Source organism: Haliotis rufescens, unplaced genomic scaffold, assembly GCF_023055435.1.
Source record: "Haliotis rufescens isolate VD_foot unplaced genomic scaffold, xgHalRufe1.0.p SCAF_7, whole genome shotgun sequence".
Taxonomy (NCBI): Eukaryota; Metazoa; Mollusca; class Gastropoda; order Lepetellida; family Haliotidae; genus Haliotis; species Haliotis rufescens.
In genome coordinates this window covers 52,412,994-52,435,267 of record NW_025964361.1, presented here as the reverse complement: position 1 = coordinate 52,435,267, position 22,274 = coordinate 52,412,994, and the positions used below count along the sequence as shown (strand labels likewise).

General features: G+C 40.6%; 1 protein-coding gene across 1 annotated transcript in view; it reads left to right on the top strand.

The window, feature by feature from the left end:
* The window catches only part of LOC124133656 (ganglioside GM2 activator-like), a 31,553-nt gene that overhangs the window by 3,604 nt on the left and 5,675 nt on the right, over positions 1–22,274 (top strand). Inside the window, exons 2-3 of the mRNA XM_046498111.2 lie at positions 16,019–16,223; positions 16,820–16,994. Coding sequence (XP_046354067.1) covers positions 16,019–16,223; positions 16,820–16,994 — 380 coding nt within the window. The remainder of the gene's footprint in view (positions 1–16,018; positions 16,224–16,819; positions 16,995–22,274) is intronic.

Sequence of the window (22,274 nt, the reverse complement as noted above, 5' to 3'; positions counted from 1 at the left end):
CTGATTATTTGTTTCTTGGTTTGTCTGGACCAAACCATGCTCGTGGGTTTCACCAAAAAGGTAAACGTCTAAACCGTCGTCACTTCAGGCTTTCCTCCCACAGTAAGCTGACACGCCGTGATATAACTGAAATACTGTTCAAAAGCGGCGTTAAATCCAACTCACACACTTACTTCCCCTTTGATATACTCATGTGATTGGTCAGTTTCACAGCGTTAGACATTGGCACTAGTCCTGCAGTCGTCGCCATCCTGCCCAATATATTAAGCTATTAAAAGGACTAATAAAAAAAAATGCCCTTTTTAAGGGTTTGCTATATTTTATCATTATAGAGACTAGTGGACTAAAAATGTTTCTATCGCTGTTTCATATGCGACGGTCCACGTCAACACCAGTACAGATTATTCAGTCTTGCTTGGCAACTAGATAAGGATCTTTACCGACTCGTCTCTGTGGAGTATATTAAGCAAGTTGTTATCCATATTTTTACTATATAGAGAGGGTTTTCTTGCGGATGAAAGAATAATTGTCAATGCTGACATCTGATTGCGTTGTCATATTTGTGTAACACTACTCGGGTGGTTTACTCCCTCCGTCAGGACCCGTGAAGATCCGGGTTAGAATAGGTCTACAGCAACCCATGCTTTCTGTGAAAGGCAACTATAACGAGATCGGACGCTCAGGCTCGCTGACCTTGGTTGATGCATGTCATCGTATCCCATATTGCCTGACGTCATGATGTAGCTGAACGTATTATATTGCTTGACGTCATGATATAAGCTGAGCGTAATATATTGATTGAGGTCTTGATGTAGCTGAACGTATTATAATGCTTGGCGTCATGATGTAGCTGAACGTATTATATAGCTTGACGTCATGATATTAGCTGAACGTATTATATTGTTTGACGTCATGATGTAGCTGAACGTATTATATTGTTTGACGTTATGATGTAGCTGAACGTATTATATTGCTCGACGTCATGATATTAGCTGAACGTATTATAATGCTTGGCGTCATGATATTAGCTGAACGTATTATATTGTTTGACGTCATGATGTAGCTGATCATGAACGTATTGTATTGCTTGACGTCATGATATTAGCTGAACGTATTATATTACTTGACGTCTTGATGTAGCTGAACGTATTATAATGCTTGACGTCATGATATTAGCTGAACGTATTACATTGTTTGACGTCATGATGTAGCTGAACGTATTATATTGTTTGACGTTATGATGTAGCTGAACGTATTATATTGCTCGACGTCATGATATTAGCTGAACGTATTATAATGCTTGGCGTCATGATATTAGCTGAACGTATTATATTGTTTGACGTCATGATGTAGCTGAACGTATTATATTGTTTGACGTTATGATGTAGCTGAACGTATTATATTGCTCGACGTCATGATATTAGCTGAACGTATTATAATGCTTGGCGTCATGATATTAGCTGAACGTATTATATTGTTTGACGTCATGATGTAGCTGATCATGAACGTATTGTATTGCTTGACGTCATGATATTAGCTGAACGTATTATATTACTTGACGTCTTGATGTAGCTGAACGTATTATAATGCTTGACGTCATGATATTAGCTGAACGTATTACATTGTTTGACGTCATGATGTAGCTGAACGTATTATATTGTTTGACGTTATGATGTAGCTGAACGTATTATATTGCTCGACGTCATGATATTAGCTGAACGTATTATAATGCTTGGCGTCATGATATTAGCTGAACGTATTATATTGTTTGACGTCATGATGTAGCTGATCATGAACGTATTGTATTGCTTGACGTCATGATATTAGCTGAACGTATTATATTACTTGACGTCTTGATGTAGCTGAACGTATTATAATGCTTGACGTCATGATATTAGCTGAACGTATTACATTGTTTGACGTCATGATGTAGCTGAACGTATTTTATAGCTTGACGTCATGATATTAGCTGAACGTATTATATTACGTGACGTCTTGATGTAGTGAACGTATTATAATGCTTGGCGTCATGTTATTAGCTGAACGTATTGTATTGCTTGACGTCAGGATATTAGCTGAACGTATTATATTGTTTGACGTCATGATGTAGCTGAACGTATTACATTGCTTGACGTCATGATAAACCTGAACGTATTATATTGCTTGACGTCATGATATAGTTGTACATGTGACATTACTATACTCTCTCGGGACAGCATGATACAGTTGAACGGGAGGGGTTGGGTGGTATGGTAGTTAAGCGCTCGCTCGTCACACCGATGAACTGGGTTTGATTCCCAACATGGACACAGTGTTTTAAGCCCATAGCGATATGTCTTAGATATTCCCCAAAGCGGCGAAAACTCCACTTACTCAACTGAACACAAGATAAAACTGGGTGTCACATAACTCATTATGCTAGTTACATAATGATATGACCAGCATGTGTTTACATTTTTGTTAAGTAATCCGAATACTTTTCGTGTATATTCAACAATGCAGCAACCAACAACTCGACGCTTCAAACTAACACTGATTTCTATCGCATTTTCCTACCAGACTTACGATCCTAAATTGGAGTATTGCGCCTTTAAACGCCTCAATTTGATATGAAAACTTGCGTTTTGCAGGCATCAGTGTTAGGTAAATGATTGAACGAGCGCGGCAACCTGATCCACTTTGTTTAGGCGGCAGGTTTGCGGGAGACACCCATACTATTTCTTTCCGTCACGATCTATTCATCGACCACCGTCAAAGTTTTTCTTCATAATTGCCCTGTATTATCAGAGGGTTGACCCAACTGGCAATTTCTACCACATTGCCTAACTTGCTATTTACGTATTAACACGGTGATATTTCGTCACGAAAATAGCTGGAGCAAGAGCTTGACGAGAGGAGATGGCTAACATGTGTTATGTAATGCCGCTTAGAGAGAAAGGGGCAGGCTCGTGCCAAAAAACACCTTAAATTAACTGAAGCAGTTTCGTTGTTAATACGACGTGTTGAAATTAGTGTTTTTCACCAGCTTGATTACTACCACGATGTCTTATTCTTTCCAACAACCGTTTTACTACATTTACTACCGCTACTACTGCGCTACAGCATTTACGACTGCTACTACTGCTCTACAACATTTACTACTGTAACTACCGCTACTACAACATTTACTACTATTACGACTGCCACTAAAACTTCAACTATTCCTACTACTGCCACTAATATACTACTACTACTACTACTACTACTGCTGCTGCTGCTACCACTACTACTACTACTACCACTTTTACATACTACTACTACTTCTACTACTACTGCTACTACTACTACTACCACTTTTACATACTACTACTACAATTGACTACTACTACTACTGCTACTACTACTACTTGTACTACTGCTACTACTTCTACTACTACTGCTACTGCTACTACTTCTACTACTACTACTTGTACTACAGACTACTACTACTACTTCTACTATCCGTGCAAGGACCCTGTGATCGTAGGTTCGAATCCTAGATTTGCCCTTACTAATTACCCTTTGTGCCATGCCCGTGCTCGTACTTTGTACGAAAGTGGTCAAACACCTAAAACACGCCTCATATCACAAAAAAATCTATCTTGCTTAGGCGGAATGTAAATATATGGTTCAGGGACTGTGAGACAGGCAACTATTGCTACTTGTGCTACTATCCCCTTTGCCACAACCTTTGCTGCTTATGCCATATATATACTGTGGTTTTACTGATATTTACATAAACTATTCTCTACAACTACTGCTATATCACCTTGCAATACGACCACTCAAAACAAGCCATAGTTAAAAACAGGATAAACAATCTGGGAATTAATTTCATACCCATCTGTTAGAGGACTGGGCTTACCAGAGAGACAAGGCCACCATCAAACTATCAAATGCATTCTCTCAACACACGATGATATTCAAGGAAAAAAAGCCCACAATCTTCATACCAACGCTTGTTTCCCATTGTATATGACTTTGTACGCGACAAGTTGATGCAATCATGCGCCAGGGAGGGTTTTTTATCGCGTGTAGCTGTAAACTAGAACCTGCTAATTATTTGCACTCATGTGCTTGCGGACAAGACGGTACAAAATCATCAGGGGATTTCAGACCTGGCTGAAGCTTTTCATACATCTGGAAAAACTTCTCTTTGTGACTAGATATGAAAAGAAGAACATTGCGAATTCTTGTCGGAATTTAGCCCTAAAAAGAAACGCCTCTTATCTCCCATCGTCATTGGTGGTGACGCATTGAGGCAAAGTTTACACATCACTTGGACCTCACAACCGTTGCGTTTCATCCGGTCTTAAGGCAATGAAACTCAACATTTTCTACAGTTGTAAATATGAATGGTTATTTTATTGATGTGCAGACATAGCGCATAATTCTATGGCTTTCTTTAATAAGTTCGGGATATGATTATGGTTCATAAAAATTGAGATTTCAAATGTAAACCACGGAACGAATTTTATTAGGCTTCAGGCTGGTGATTATGAACAAAAGGCCTCCTGGCTGAGATTTGTGCACTTGGTATTTCTCATAGGAATACTATCACTGTGCATTTTGCCTTTGTTGCATTTGATAAAGACTTTTCTACAGTATTTTTGAATAAAAGCCATTCATGCGGAATGGCATAATATGGTATTTCATATTAGCGTCGTATAGCCTCTCCCTTGTCTAAGTCTATATAGAATTGGGTGTGTACGAAGTGTCTACGTTTTTTTAGAACATTGGCTGTTTTATTTGATCGCATGCATAACAGATATCGGATAATTGACGGGTAATTCAAATAGCGGACATGTTCGTTGATGTTATTGTATTTCATAGAGAGAAGGAAATACATATCACTGACAACTCTATTACGTCGCGAGAACCTGCAGGTGGTTTCGCTGTCCCTCTTTGAAACGTTAAGCTTATTACGTCGGAATATGACACAATAAGATGTAATGAGCCTAATGTAAATAAGAAATGGATGACATAGGAAAACTTCATTCTCTCGATGATGTTTAAAGGAAATATTAATTTAGCGTAGAAAATAGCCGAGAGGTCTAAAATAGCGAACTATAGGATAAAATGAATCAGGCATGTCAGGTTTAACGATATTCATCTGAACAGCGAATTTGTTTTTATAACAAATTGCGAACGAGTTTATTATGTGTTATATCTGGATTTCACAAGACCTTATACTATCAATTAAATATATGACGTCAATACCAGATAATAACCAGTCTCGATTATCCTGCGAAATAGTTTCAGTTGGGTGTGAAAGGCAAAATATGATTGTACCAATTGCTCCTGTAATCATGATTGTACTATAGGCCTGTGGCCTCCTCAGTACGTTGAATAAAGAAATAAAGATCGAAAGGGAAAATAGTGGTGTAAATTGACTAAATCAAAAGATTTGGAATATCAAAAGACCGTATGGTTCGTATATATTGACCATAATGAAATCACTTACAGGTGAAACCAAGTGAATTAGTAAATTCCCACTTGACAATGTGTCAGTTACATTCTTCACTAAGATACAAAGGTGCAAAAGTGACCAGTCGACTGACGCGTCGCATACGTTGTGCGGAGCTGCTTCCTTAGGAATTCGTATCATTCGCCTAAGAATTCGCGCTAATTATGCTTCTAGGTTTGCCAGCACCATACCCTGTTCGTGGGTTTAATCAAAGTAGTAAACGTTCTGCATCACTTCAGGATTTCCACCCACAGAAAGCTGACACGCAGTGACTAAAATACTGTTCAAAGCGGCGTTAAACCAACTCATTCATTCATAAAGGTACAACGTGTGACCCGTGAAGATCTGGGGTACAATATGCCTTCAGTAGCCCATGCTTGCTGTAAGAGGCGACTATGCTTGTCTTAAGAGGCAACTAACGGGATCGGGTGGTCAGGCTCGCTGACTTGGATGATGCATGTCAATGTATCCCAATTGGGTAGATCGTTGCTCATGGTATCAATCACTTGATGGTCTGGCTGGAATATTGCTGAGTGCAGCGTTAAACAACAAACACACAAACAAACGTGTGAAGCCCATCCTTGGTATGAAATGACTGAAATAGTGTTTAAAGTGGCATAAAACATTACTCACTCACTAGAGTTGACGGTCAATTCTAAGCACAGTAAACTACGTTTATAACGAACACGCTTAGAACGAACTGACGGATATAACGAACTTAATTTTCAGTCCATACCATTTGTTGTATATATGTTGCATGTATGCTTATAACGAACTACGGTTATTACGAACTAAAATTAGTGGTCCCCTCGAGTTCGTTATAACCGTAGTTTACTGTATATGATCTACAGCAATTCATTTCTGTACACGAGTGATGATTGATGTTAGCGTTCACATTCGAGCGAGTTTCGGATAGGACGAAATGGAAACACAGGTCATTTTCTCTCCTGTATACCCTGTGCGCCTATTTATCAACGCCTAAACCTATGATTCCCCTGTACCTGTATAAACCGGTGGGTCCCAAGCAACATATGCTTGTCGTTGGAGGCATCTAAATGGATCAGTTGGTCCATTTCGGTGACCTGGTTATCGTATCCGATTTACGTGGATCGATACTCATGATTTCACTGGATTGTCTGGTGCAGATTCGATTATTTACAGAACGCCTCCACATAGCTGGAATATCAACGAGTGGGGCTTTACACAACAAACAAATAAATTATGTTTTCATAAGTACTGACTCCCGAATGTCATGGTATCCCGTCTGTGTTGAGCGTTTTCCAACTTACCATGCTTACAAACATTGGCCAAAGCTCTTTTCGTTTCGATCCTCGATTGCCCAGTGTATTATATACCAATTGTTCTATGATAAATACCCAGGGTCCATTCGTACATACCAACATTTGAGACCGATTTGAAGGAGTCTACGCTGAAAGAGCCGTCTAATCAAATTACTCTCCCGAGCGAGAGGGATTCTATGCTTAGTTTTCAGAGACACAAGGCGGTGACATCAATTCCGAAACGAAGCTATGTTGGCGAATGCAGATATAATACACAATGGACAATCGAGGATGATTATTTACTGGATGCCGCGATATAGCTAGAATATTGCTGAATGCAGCGTAAACCAACAAACAACAGACGCAGAGTAGAAAAAAACCATAATATATAGTGGAAATTTAATTACTATTTTAATTGAATTTAAAATTTTAAGCAAAATGTTCTAATCTCCTTCCTGGTTCATGCATCTTTCATGGAACGGGTTTTGTCGCTTTATTTCCAGCACCATACTGCAGAAAGTAATTGCTGTGTTGACGGTGTGTAAGATAAGCACAATACACGGTGTCAAAGTAATGCTATTATAGGCCTGTGGTAACGCACAATGCGTGTCATAATGTTTATCCTATTTCACCAACACTTATGTTCATAACCTTAAGTCAGAAAGTCTTCAGCTGAGAAGCAAATCCCGCCTCTCATAATAACTATAAGGCGAAAAGCTCAGCACAACGGAAGTTTCGATACTAATACAAAGTCAGGGCTGGGAATAGTTACGCTGGCCCCTGAACGCGGATAATCTTGTGGTTTTGCTGTGTGTACAACACAAACGCTCCCCCTTTCGCCCCATTCTCCTGGAACCCCCGCGGAACGTACAAGTGTTGTTGTATGGTCTGCTTGTTTACGAGTTGACTAAGCGTGGAAAAACCGCAGAGCAGCTAACCGCAGTTGTGAGAAAGTTGCCGCGCTCCACACCTCAATGGGGCCATGTACATTCAGCATGCGCCTAACACTACTGTACACAACATGCGTCCCCTCGAACACGACCGTTACGCGACGTCATGGTTGACGAGTACTGTAGTCCACAAACACATGTCACCTCGAATGCGACGGGTACGCGACGTCAGTGTTGAAGAGTACCGTAGTCCACAAACATATGTCCCCTCGAACGCGACGGGTACGCGACGTCAGTGTTGAAGAGTACCATAGTCCACAAACACATGTCCCCTCGAAAGCGACGGATTCGCGACGTCAGCGTTGACGAGTACCGAAGTCCAAACACAAACGCACCCCACGGACGCGAACACGGCGCGATATATTTGCTTACCTGTCGCGTTTTATTCGACGTTTGTTTTTAATACTGATGAACAATCGCACAGTTGTGTATGGAATTTAACGGGTACTGATTACCTCGTGAAAATCTTTTTTGACGAAATACCCATGTTACTCCGAAGATATATTCATGGTGACTTAGATGAGTGACTACATTTCGGGAACACCTGGTGTCATTAATGAAATACAGTGATCCGTTAATATAATTTTCACCGCCATTTTTCCTTTTACACCCAATGGAATCTGTTTCGGCGGATAATCAAGACTGTTTACTCTCGTTGACTTTAGATATTTAGATAGTGGGTTCAAATATCTTTTCAGTATGAAGACGAGGGAAGGCAAGGGGTATCTTTAATAGCCTAGTGTGAAATCGCTTTCTCCACAAGCCTATAAAACCACCCGTAATACTGATTCAGTATTACGATATTAGGTCTTTGCAAACTGTATTCATATATCCGTGTTATGAGTTCAAAATGATAAAACTTTCTTCGCAACGACCAAGAAAAGTGTACTTCATATTAAATAATAACAATGCTATTATGAGTTATCGTGTCGGAAGACTCTACACTGGTACACATGGGAATTGTATAGGAATTTCCCGGCAGCAAATTGCCAGGTGTGAACTCCATACAGTGACGTAGCGCACCTGTAGTGACCCTGAGTTGAAACTCGTGACCGGGAGATTCTGTGTGAACAGTACGAGAACACTTTCTGCATATGTCGTAGCGAATAAATTAATTTGACTGAATGAACGCGGGGGATTTATTGAATAGCCGCTTGTCAACATGCATTGGATTGTACTACGGTGATTCCCGACACTTTCATCTGGTCATGTTAAGAGTCATGTATTGTGCCTGTCAACATCGGAACACACCAATTGACAACATTCCGGTGAAGGTTCGGAATGCTCGCATTGAAACTCGGCGTAATGACACGAAAATCACCCGTTGTCAGTTGCGCTTGCTGGGGTTCTGGCCTCGCGTATTATGATGGTGGGCTGCCATTGACTGCCTTGTTGAAATAAACTCGGTTAAACTTGCATGATTAATGTGGCATGTATCTGCATAAAACCACTGTTCGTGGGAATATTTCACAAGATATATCCCATTCGGTAAAATTTTTTTCTGAATACGTAACCATTGTACATGTCGCATACAATAAAGCATCTTTTGACTTTTGGTGCTAAGAAACTTTTAAGCCATGTTCGTGTATAATTAGTAGCGTGTACCGTATTGTTATTTATCTGTTTTAAACTATTTAAATTATTACTTATTAAATTTTATATCTTAAACATTTTATTTTAGTTGTCGAATGTATAAAAAAGCAATTAACGATTCACAAATTTGCTACATAGGGTTTCACGGGATATTTCAAGAAGAATGAGATGAGATGCAACGCTGTGGTGTTAAGTAAATGAATACCTTATAATGACAGATCAACTAAATGTTTAAGCGTTTTGTTATTTGTTTAATTTTTATGTATATCAAATGTCTGCATACGTATTTTAGTTTGCAATAAATCCTAAAACGCTTGTTAAGATCATGTCTTAATTTCAAATTCTATGTCCTCTGGCAAAGAACTCACTGAAAAGGAATCAGCGTCAGTATGAGTCCAGGTGTTGGCCTGTTATAGAAAAACATGCTTCAACATGGGAACCAACGCCAGTCCGATGACGAATACCCGTTCCACTAGTGTGGCTTGGTACGGAATGTTTAGTATAGCATTCAGAAGACACCTAATTGCGAGTCAAGCTTCGACATTCGCAAACCTCTGCACCGACTTTACCCCAGAACATTTGTTATTCCTGAGGTTGCACTCGGCGACCTCACCTCTTAATGTGGCCCGAACATTTCTATAAATGTTGTTCGGGACACTCAATGCTACCATCGTGTCAATTAAGGCCCAATAAAACTCGCGGCCAGGTGGATAGGCCCTCGATCTGAACCGGCTGGTCCAGGTTTTACGTCACATCTCTGCACTTTGAGACTATTTCGGTCACATCCGGTTATTGTTTATCATTTATTTTAAAGCAAATTAAAAGTTAAAAAGTATATTCCGATAGAGGGAGACTGGCGCCGAAACAGCATGGGAGATATTAATCATACGAAATCAGTTTCATTATCAAATGATAAATTCAAATATGAAACGAAACGAAACTTAGATTGTCTGGATACGACATAAATACAAATTCGCCACGAAAATCTAATCTATTTCCATGAATTCAAAGGCTTTAATTTCGTCTTATTCAAAAACATTCAAGCATACATTTGATAATGAGAATGGGCGGTTGGTTACCAAGATTTTACAAGCAGTGTTCAGAAGCAGGGCAAATTTGCCGCTGGGCTATCTTATCTAACCCCGCTCTCATAGGATACCATGCAGTTTCAAGTTAGAAGGACGATATAGATATGGAAATGGAAAGAGACGAGAAAATAGCAGAATAAATAGACGAGACTAAAATTACGAGAAATCAACGAGAGCTGGTCGCCATTTTTTCTCTTTTCGCTCTCGTCAAATCACACGGGAAGTAATAGACCTGTTTGACGGCCAAGCGCCACCCACGATGCTAAGCGCGCTTCAAGACCGAACTCCGGCCATGACGGGATGTTTAGCAAGGTGGCATAGCATATCGTTGTATCTATAATTCCCCTGTCTAAATCGCCTGTCAGGCACAGTAGAGTACATACAACTATACCAAACAATTCTCTGGCATTCTCTGGCAGTTTATCGTTTTTTTCACCCCAACCGTAAGTGATCATGTGTTTGGGAGATACTTTTAGCGGCGAGAAGTTTCTGCCATGTGGTTACACTTCTCAGATTGGAACTAAACTGTTTTCCTTTAATATGCGATGATAAGACTATTCAAGCTCCATTGAAATCTTTTTGTTGCTTTTCTTTTGCAAGATAAACTCTACATAAAAATACATGAAAAAATGTGTAACTGGAATTCTTCTTAATTCAAAATGATCTTGACTGCCAGAATGTTCCGCCGACTGAAACGAGAGCCAAAATGTTTATTATACGATGATAAAATTTCCAAAATAGTTTTATTTGGGATCTTTCTGACTTACTTGTAACAATTTATGATTCATTTCACAATGAAATTAATTTAATAAATATTCTCGCAACTGAATGTGCCTTCGCTAAATTTAACACTATTGTATTTATATCATACAGGTATTTGCTATGAACAAGGGTGAAAAATAACATGACTGATAGTGAATGGGTTTAAGTGACGTTTAAGATTATTACACTTATTTAATGACGTGCATGCATGCGTGTGTGTGTGGTTGTTTTTGCTAGTCCGGACTGAGGTCGGTTTTATAGTACTAGCCCACTTAGACACCATGCTGCAGTTTATATGGATAACGGTTAACCCACTCAGGCGCAGTCCTTGTTTCATTTAGGCAATGGAATTCGTTTAGGCAATGAAACAACAAGTACAATCTTTCAACGTCTTTTTGTATGACGCTGCAGGGATTGCAGGGTTAGAAATTGGCACCTGTCCTGTAGTCCTTGCCAAACTGCCCAATAGTTAAGGTATCATAAAGACTAGTAGAAATTTGCCATTTTTAAGGGTTTTGCTACATGTTATCATTATATGGACTAGTGGTCTAAAACTGTTAGTTTCTAACGCTGGATTGAAACGCCGACCTCACCCCCTCTGGGCAAACACTAAGCAGCGAAGTTTAAATTTAATTTAAGTTACGATCGTCTTAGCGCTAAGATAGTTTTCTGAAACGGGGTCCTGGGTACCCGGATGTTAGGATATACTTGACTTGTTATCTCAGTTCGTGAGGACGAAGAGAAATGGCTTGTTTGAAGCTGACATCGATCTACAAAAGTCGACAAATTCGAGTTGAATGTTATTTCCTGTTATCCGGGGGATTGAAATGGCGGTTTTAAATCGACATACACGTTTATAATCAGATTAGTTCGAGTTAAGCACTATCTAATCAGGGTAGCTGTAGAGGCGCTAGAGATCTTCATTCCACAATCTAGGCATGTTGACAGCTAAATTCTTAGACGAACTGCTGGAAAATACAAACTTATACAGGCGGTTTGCTAGATAGCTAATAAACAAACAGAGGTTCATATGTGAATAACTAAAAACCATCACTTGTGACAATCTATAACAGGGCTTCTTGACGCGCCGCCAACTTGCTTTGATCCCTCGTGATGATTACGGTGTTCCTGTGTTAATGCCATACCTCGCGTCCGGTCCCCTTAAACCGTGATGCGGTTAACTATAAGACTCATGATGAAAGTGGAGGCATTTGTGTCTGTTTTATAGCAACCACTGCTATGTTTTCTTCATCTACACCTTCTGAACTTGGCCTGTTACCGTGTGATCTTCTCAGTAATTACCGGTGCTTCTGTGAAGTCCTCAAACCGCCGTTTTATACCCCACCGCCTTTAAACCGCGTCCCCTCTCTATCTCCCTTTCCGCGGCGTTAGAACTGCCGCTTAGACTAAATCTACGATCGGTGGAAAGATGGGACCCCCCGCGGTGATGGTAAATAAGGCATGATAAATTACGCATTTTATGTAGAATTTCATTGCTGATTTAATATCGGAGAAAACGAACTGAGGCTCCCAGAGTCGCGACTAAGACATCATGGCAAATAGGTAAGGTTAGGAAAAATTACCTTGGTCTAGCTGTTCTTAATCAACCCGTACAGAAATATTGCTGTAATCCCATACATTCTATTGAGATATAAAATATACACTTTGGTAGGAACACAAGAATACAATATAAACCCTGATATCCTATCGCCTAAAAAGTAGAGATTGAATAACTGACATTAGGTTGGTTGATCTTATTGTTCTTTTTATCCGGTTGGTATTGTGTATTTAGATAGCTTTGTTGCTGTATGAAATGTGTAGCAAATATATACGACGCTAGTGTTAAAATGTCATGGCTGTTTTTAACTAGAGCGTGTGTATATTGTCATCAACTTTATACACGATTCTACCATGGCATTGAAGGAGTATCTATTTTGATTGGTTTTTTTTATTAGATTTGAAGTGAGAAATTAGCTTCTGACCGCACTACTGTACTGAATACGTGCGCAAAAAGAAAAGAATCCGTTTTAAAAAGGTATTTGAGTCATGGTAGATCGTATAACGATGAACCACCTCAAAACTTAAAACAGAAAAGTTTTATCTCCTAATTTTAGTCTTGTTTACACTTCTAATTGTCTGTCAGTTCAAGTATTATCAAAACGATCAACTTAGTCATTTTGTTTTATTCCTCGCTGGGAATAACCGAATTACAGAGTATGACGTTATGTTAATGGACGTTAAGGTTGTAGAAATGATTCACGGTAGATCGGCACCCATGTGCATCACATGTAAACCTAAGAGAAAATTTGTTTTAATTCCGTACGTGAATCCGCCGAAAATATAACGATATAAATATTACCAACTCCACGCACAGTTGGGGTGTAGCGATGCCTACACAGCGGTACCGCTGCAATATCATAACATCGCACGACGTAAAGATTTGAATGCCCGGATGCTAGGGGCATTCATTCATACAGACGTGGGTAATTCACAAACAAACTTCCTGCTCTTCTCATAAATAACCAGGGTCGATAAAAGTCTTTAGCACCCTAGGATGTTCCCTGTTTATCTGTTTATCTTTCGTTATTTGACATGTATGATAACAAACGGTATTGCGATCGCCCGGCGAGAAACCACGGGGATCTCGTCGCCATGACGTCATTTATTTACGGAAGTTTGTTCCAGGTGATAAATCGAGATTATTGCACAGGTGTTGGGATTGGTGGAAATGTAATGCCAGCTTGGAAACCTGGTTGATCTTAGTGATACGAGATAAAAAAAATTATAAACAGGGATTACCCCTACTTGTATTTGGAAGATTATTATGTGAAAAATACCTCAGTAGATCATGAACTGGTAAATGAATACCTACCAAAATATTCATGATTGGCAATTTTGTGGTTTCTGATTGGGATGCTATGACGCAGTGGCGAGGGCCTTATGTTGTGAGAGGCTTGATTTGTCTGAGTATAAAACTTTTCGGACCTTTTGTATTCAGATTTCTGTACGTGTGTCTCTCCATCTACAAATTCCAGATCAATTTGTTCCCAACACATATTGCTAATAGCAATCACTTCTCTTGCGTACAAGGCGCTGGGTCCAAGTACAAAAGTGCTGTTTGCAAATAATATTTATATGAGAGTTAGAGGCCTGTATTCATAATGTTGCAGGTATGCAACTCTTAGTTGTTCGAGGAACGCTCATGTACCCTTGATATAGTTACTGTACATCTTCCCGAGGCAAGTGCGTTAACTGACTATAAAAGTCTTGTTTCCAACCTTGTCGAACGAGTTACATTTTGGCTGGACAAACGAGTCTATGCTTAGTCCAATCAACATCGCGTAACGAACAAAACAGCCGGCTTGTAAACAATTTCAACGTGCAGATTTCGGTCGACTGCAGGATTCGCATTTTTGTTTTATCAAGGTGCGCAAGTGATTTGATGCACTTCGCGAGCTGAGACTATTATTACACTATAGATCTTTTTTCTCTCGTTCAGGTCGTCTTGACTGGGTGCCGCCATTTTGACTGAAACAAATGCAACTGATAGGAGAGGTGAAATCTGATTGTCAATAGAAGGGACATGGAAGGGCCATAATTCGTAATAGCCACTAGTGGCGGTACGATCGAACCCAGAAAATTCCAGCCGAGTCCGATCAGGACGGCAACTGGACTTTTATAGTCAGTTAACGCCCTAGCCTCGGGAAGATGGTTACTGTATAAAAACAAGAATTCCTAAGTCATAAGATTTCAAAATTTGTAATGTTGTCCCTGTCAATATGGAGGGGTATGTCCTTAAGAAATTTATGACGTAAATCTGCATTCCTGGGACAAATACATAAAAATTATATTCCCTAACAGCATTGTTACATATTTTACATCTTCTTTGATGAAACGGTATACTTTCCGTTTGTCCAGTGTTCTTATAAATTGGAAGTACGGCAATTCTCAACAAAGTAGTTTGACATCTTGTTTGTTTGGTTTGATTGCTTGATTGTTATTTAACGCCATACTAAGCAATATTCCAGCTATATGACGGCGGTCTGTAAATAATCGAGTCTGAACCAGACAATCCAGTGATTGACATCATGAGCATCGATCTATCCAATTGGGATACGATGACATGCATCAAGCAAGTCAGCGAGACTGACCACCCGATCCCGTTAGTTGCCCTTTACGACAAGCATAGTCGCCTTTTACGGCAAGCATGGGTTGCTGAAAACCTATTCTACCCCGGATATTCACGGGTTTTGTTTGTTTGAATTGACTATTAACTTGGTAAGGTTCCGTTACGTAAGATTTAAAAAAAATAATTGTATACACGTGCAAATATGTTGATGTCAGTTAAAATTGACTAAATTATATTTATTCTGAATTTAAACTCAGAAACGGAAAAAAGTGTTTATTGCCCACACTTTGGGCTACCAATACTAAACCAAAACAATACATGAATAAGATTTCTTCACATGTGAAATCCAAGTTATTTTATCAATTTCCTGGTTTATATGATGACTCAAAAGAAGTTAAATAACACCCAACTTTTTCATATGACTATAGTTAATCTGTCATGGCTAGATAACTATAGCCATATGAAAATATCGGAAGTTCTTCAACTTCTTTTGAGTAGTATATATCATCACATAGCGTCTTTATTTCCAGTCATAATCTCTGTTCGCCCTGATTATGTTTCTAGATTGGTCAGCACCATACCCGTGCTCGTGGGTTTCACCAAAGTGGTAAAAGTCTGCTACATGCATCACTTCGGGCTTTCCTCCCACAATAAGCTAACACGCCATGATATAACTGGAATACTGTTCAAAGCGGCGTTAAACTCAACTCACGCACTCCTTTTCTTTGCAGGTAAAGAATCAAATCGCCCAATCCACTTCTATGACGTCAAAGCTAGTCCTATGCCAGTGATTATCCCCGGTACTCTCTACGTCAGCTTCACTGGCAACGTCACGGAGGACCTTCCTCGACGGGTTTCCGTCGAGCTCAGCATCATGAAGTATTTCTTTGGGATTCCCTTCATGATCCCCTGCTTTGATAACCACATCGGGTCCTGGTGAGTTATCCGTCCGAATTACCGCTATAATAGACGCGCCACCTTTGTTTGTTTGTTTGTTTGTCTATTTGTTTGTTTGTCTGTTGTTTAACGCCGCACTCAGCAATATTCCAGCTATATGACGGCGGTCTGTAAATAATCGAGTCTGGACCAGACAACCCAGTGATTGATATCATGAGCATCGATCTACGCAATTGGGATACGATGACATGCATCAAGCAAGTCAGCGAGCCTGACCACCCGATCCCGTTAGTCGCCTCTCACGACAAGCAAAGTCGCCTTTTACGGCAAGAAGACCTATTCTAACCCGGATCTTCACAGGTCGGACACGCCACTGATCTCCTGGGGTGGGTGAGATGGGAAATAGGTGCCTCAGGTTTTTTGAAAAAAAACTGGATGTGCTGAAAAACGTACTGTGGATAAAAAAATAAATATAAACAATAGTCCTGGTTTTGTTTCTGTAATTCGCGTGTTAGCATAAAGTTTCATATATATTACATATTATTATTATATATATTTATATATACACTTCTCCAGGAAGATGCATTTGAAACGTACCATACCATATTAGATATACCAGTGTGTTTTTATTTCAGCACGTATGATAATATATGCCACCGCCTGGAGAAGTATGAGCACTCCGGGTGTCCGAAGACGTTACGGTCGTATAACGTGCAGTGCCATTGCCCCTTCCAGGCCGGGGACTTCACGGTGGCCAGGGTGCCGGTCAATGTTCCAAAAATAAACGGCTTTGCTGGCGCTCTAATAAATGTAAGTGTATGTAATTTTATGTACATGTAATGCCATCAGACATTAACAATTGGTTTAATTACAATATTCGCCTCTTTCGTTGACCCCTCTTTCTCTCAGAGATTAACAAGTTTCAGGTTTTCTCTTCGCAGTACGAAAGAACTTATAACTCGTCGTTGACACTGACATACACTGATTGTGTCGTTAAAAAAACCTGCATGAAAAGCTACTTCAACACGTGTTTGTACATTTCATTTTGTGTCATCTGACATTTACAATGGGCTTAATTGCAATATCCGCACCCCTCCCCCCATCTCTAAGTGTCTGTCTGTCTGTCCCTCTCTCTGTGCCTGTCTGCCTGTCTCGCTCTCGCTCTCGCTCTCTCTCTGTGCGTGTTTACGAGGGTTTACCGTTTGAGGCGTGAGGCGTTCATGCCATCGACCACCGGTTTTCTGGTCCAAGCAAACAGGCGTTGACCAATCAGACACAGTTGGAACGACCAGTATATTCTACCCTGTCCTAACCTAGAAAGCCAAGACATTCTAACACAACGTTTACCCTCAAACACACATGTACTTGATCATTATTCCAAAGGGTATACCTACATAGAATTACTCATGAAGCTATAAAACGGGACCAAATATTAGGTCTACATCCCGTATGTTACAGATGAAATCCCTTCTGGGCACAAGTGGTCATTGTACTCCCGAATCTGTAATTCTATAAGCCAGGTGGGACCGACCCTGTTCTAGATGTAAGAAATATATTCACTTTGGCCTTAATTCATTTACAATAGCGTTTACTGAAATACGGGTCTGTCGTTTGGCGTCATGGTTGACATGGCAACAGCGGGGGGAGGGGGCTAATGTTAAATACATTTTTTGCACGAACAGGATCCGTTCAGTTAAATCTGTGCCCCCTCCCTCTCACCTCCGCGTTGAAATAACAAACGCAACAAGGACAGACAGGGAGACATAATGCTGTATTTTTCAAAACTTTCGCATCAGTCTCATCCCACAAAGGTGTGATAATGTTAAGCTTTCAAGCGAGAACTGTGCTGTTGTGTGAACGTCGAGACCTCACACCTATTCAGAAACAGGCTGAATTTTTTTGCGGGAGCCAATCACCTTTCAAAAGTCAACTTTTGAAACTAAATTCTGAAGGCATTGTCAAATTCGCAGTGCCACGAGGTTAATGGGTTTGTAAATCATCGCCGGTGTTCAGTTCTACGTCAGATGACGGTGGTCCATGCTATCCACCCAACACCCATTCAGCCTCACAAGAAGAGACCTCCGACCACGCCCACTTTCGGGGTGTAGGGAAAATTAAAGGCTTCAACGGGATGGCATTGTCACGTGATTACAAATTAGACTGAAGCTGAAATTCTACACAAAAGGCACTGATTCAATCCTCGGCTCTTAACGTGATCTTTCTGTTTTGATAAATGCGTTTGCTTTGGAAGGTACAATTATTATCAGGAAAGGCTGTCACCGTTTTTGTTGTATACTGGCCTGTAAATAAGCACGTATTTCCTGTTTAAGACAGATAAATGACTGTGAAAAACTTAAAAGAAATGGAGTTTTTACGTTTGCAATGTGAAGAAACATGACAGACTATTTTTAACCTTAATGACATACCTATCCATGCAGATATGCATTTCCAGATAACGAGGTAGTGGTTGTAAAGGGATACACAATTAGGGCAATTGTTGCAAAGCTGATATACGTGAACTGTCCCAACCAGATTTAAACGGCGACTACGTGGTGTACCCGTGCTGACATCTCTGCTTAAACTGGCAGGACAACTCATCAAGCATTTTTTTGTAGTTCTTCGTTCAAACTTTATTCACGCCACCAAAGTGTCCGATGGTTTTCTTTCCAAACCCAAACTATGGTATACCTCTAAGTTGTTTAGTTGTTGGTTCACCTAGTAGTTATAATAGGGTGTGACAGAAGCCTCAGTTTACATGGGGGCACAGATACCACAAGTATCTAAAGCGCCGCAATTTACTTCACAAAGTTGCGTCCCTGGGCCGTGCTTGGATCCTACAATCACAATTTGCGAAAAATGTTCCCAAATTGCCCCGATTATGTTTGTTAGTTTGTCCGTGCTCGATTAAGTGAAAAAAATGTCAAATCTGCATCAGTTATTTATAATGCTGAAACGTTCCCCTGTATGAGTGTGTCATGTTCCCCGTATGAGTATGTCATGATCCCTGTATGAGTATGTCATGTTACCTGTATGAGTATGTCATGTTCCCTGTATGAGTATGTCTTGTTCCCCGTATGAGTGTGTCATGTTCCCTGTATGAGTGTGTCATGTTCCCTGTATGAGTATGTCATGTTACATGTATGAGTATGTCTTGTCCCCTGTATGAGTGTGTCATGTTCCCCGTATGAGTATGTCATGATCCCTGTATGAGTATGTCATGTTACCTGTATAAGTGTGTCATGTTCCCCGTATGAGTATGTCATGTTACCTGTATAAGTGTGTCATGTTCCCCGTATGAGTGCGTCATGTTCCCTGTATGAGTATGTCATGTTCCCCGTATGAGTATGTCTTGTCCCCTGTATGAGTATGTCATGTTCCCCGTATGAGTGCGTCATGTTCCCTGTATGAGTGTGTAATGTTCCCCGTATGAGTATGTCATGTTACCTGTATAAGTGTGTCATGTTCCCCGTATGAGTGCGTCATGTTCCCTGTATGAGTATGTCATGTTCCCCGTATGAGTATGTGTTGTCCCCTGTATGAGTATGTCATGTTCCCCGTATGAGTGCGTCATGTTCCCTGTATGAGTGTGTCATGTTCCCCGTATGAGTATGTCATGATCCCTGTATGAGTATGTCATGTTACCTGTATAAGTGTGTCATGTTCCCTGTATGAGTATGCCATGTTCCCTGTATGAGTATGTCATGTTACCTGTATAAGTGTGTCATGTTCCCCGTATGAGTGCGTCATGTTCCCTGTATGAGTATGTCATGATCCCTGTATGAGTATGTCATGTTCCCCGTATAAGTGTGTCATGTTCCCTGTATGAGTGTGTCATGTTCCCTGTATTAGTGTGTCATGATACCTGTATGAGTATGTCTTGTCCCCTGCATGAGTATGTCATGTTCCCTGTATGAGTGTGTCATGTTCCCCGTATGAGTATGTCATGATCCCTGTATGAGTATGTCATGTTCCCCGTATGAGTATGTCATGTTACCTGTATAAGTGTGTCATGTTCCCCGTATGAGTGCGTCATGTTCCCTGTATGAGTATGTCATGTTCCCCGTATGAGTATGTCTTGTCCCCTGTATGAGTATGTCATGTTACCTGTATAAGTGTGTCATGTTCCCCGTATGAGTGCGTCATGTTCCCTGTATGAGTGTGTCATGTTCCCTGTATGAGTATGTCTTGTCCCCTGTATGAGTATGTCATGTTCCCCGTATGAGTGCGTCATGTTCCCTGTATGAGTGTGTCATGTTCCCCGTATGAGTATGTCATGATCCCTGTATGAGTATGTCATGTTACCTGTATAAGTGTGTCATGTTCCCTGTATGAGTATGCCATGATCCCTGTATTAGTGTGTCATGATACCTGTATGAGTATGTCTTGTCCCCTGTATGAGTATGTCATGTTCCCTGTATGAGTGTGTCATGTTCCCTGTATGAGTATGTCATGATCCCTGTATGAATATGTCATGTTCCCCGTATAAGTGTGTCATGTTCCCTGTATGAGTGTGTCATGTTCCCTGTATTAGTGTGTCATGATACCTGTATGAGTATGTCATGTCCCCTGTATGAGTATGTCATGTTCCCTGTATGAGTGTGTCATGTTCCCCGTATGAGTATGTCATGATCCCTGTATGAGTATGTCATGTTCCCCGTATGAGTTTGTCATGTTACCTGTATAAGTGTGTCATGTTCCCCGTATGAGTGCGTCATGTTCCCTGTATGAGTATGTCATGTTCCCCGTATGAGTATGTCTTGTCCCCTGTATGAGTATGTCTTGTCCCCTGTATGAGTGTGTCATGTTCCCCGTATGAGTATGTCATGATCCCTGTATGAGTATGTCATGTTCCCCGTATGAGTATGTCATGGTACCTGTGTAAGTGTGTCATGTTCCCCGTATGAGTGCATCATGTTCCCTGTATGAGTATGTCATGTTCCCCGTATGAGTATGTCTTGTCCCCTGTATGAGTATGTCATGTTACCTGTATAAGTGTGTCATGATCCCCGTATAAGTGTGTCATGTTCCCTGTATGAGTGTGTCATGTTCCCTGTATGAGTGTGTCATGTTCCCTGTATGAGTATGTCATGTTCCCTGTATGAGTATGTCATGTTCCCCGTATGAGTATGTCTTGTCCCCTGTATGAGTATGTCTTGTCCCCTGTATGAGTGTGTCATGTTCCCTGTATGAGTATGTCATGTTCCCCGTATGAGTATGTCTTGTCCCCTGTATGAGTATGTCATGTTACCTGTATAAGTGTGTCATGATCCCCGTATAAGTGTGTCATGTTCCCTGTATGAGTGTGTCATGTTCCCTGTATGAGTGTGTCATGTTCCCTGTATGAGTGTGTCATGTTCCCTGTATGAGTGTGTCATGTTCCCTGTATGAGTGTGTCATGTTCCCTGTATGAGTATGTCATGATCCCTGTATGAGTATGTCATGTTCTCCGTATGAGTGTCTCGTTCCCTGTATGAGTGTGCCATGTTCCCTGTATGAGTGTGTCATGATCCCTGTATGAGTATGTCATGTTCCCTGTATGAGTATGTCTTGTTCCCTGTATGAGTGTGTCTTGTTCCCGATGTGTGTGTTTCATGTCCCCCGTATGAGTGTGTCTTTTTCCCGCTGTGTGTGTGTCATGTCCCCCGTATGTGTGTCATGTTCCCTGTATGAGTGTGCCATGTCCCCTGTATGAGTATGTCTTGTTCCCTGTATGAGAATGTAATGTTCCCTGTATGAGTATGCCATGTTCCCTGTATGGGTGTGTTATGTTCCCGATGGTGTGTGTCATTTCCCCCGTATGTGTGTCATGTTCCCTGTATGAGTGTGTCATGTTCCCTGTATGAGAATGTAATGTTCCCTGTATGAGTGTGTCATGTTCCCTGTATGAGTATATCATGTTTCCTGTATGAGAATGTAATGTTCCCTGCATGAGTATGTATTGTTCCCTGTATGAGTGTGTCTTGTTCCCTGTAAGAGTGTGCCAAGTTCCCTGTATGAGTATGTCATGTTCCCTGTATGAGTATGTAATGTTCCCTGTATGAGTATGTCATGTTCCCTCTGTGTGTGTGTGTGTGTGTGTGTGTTCGGTCT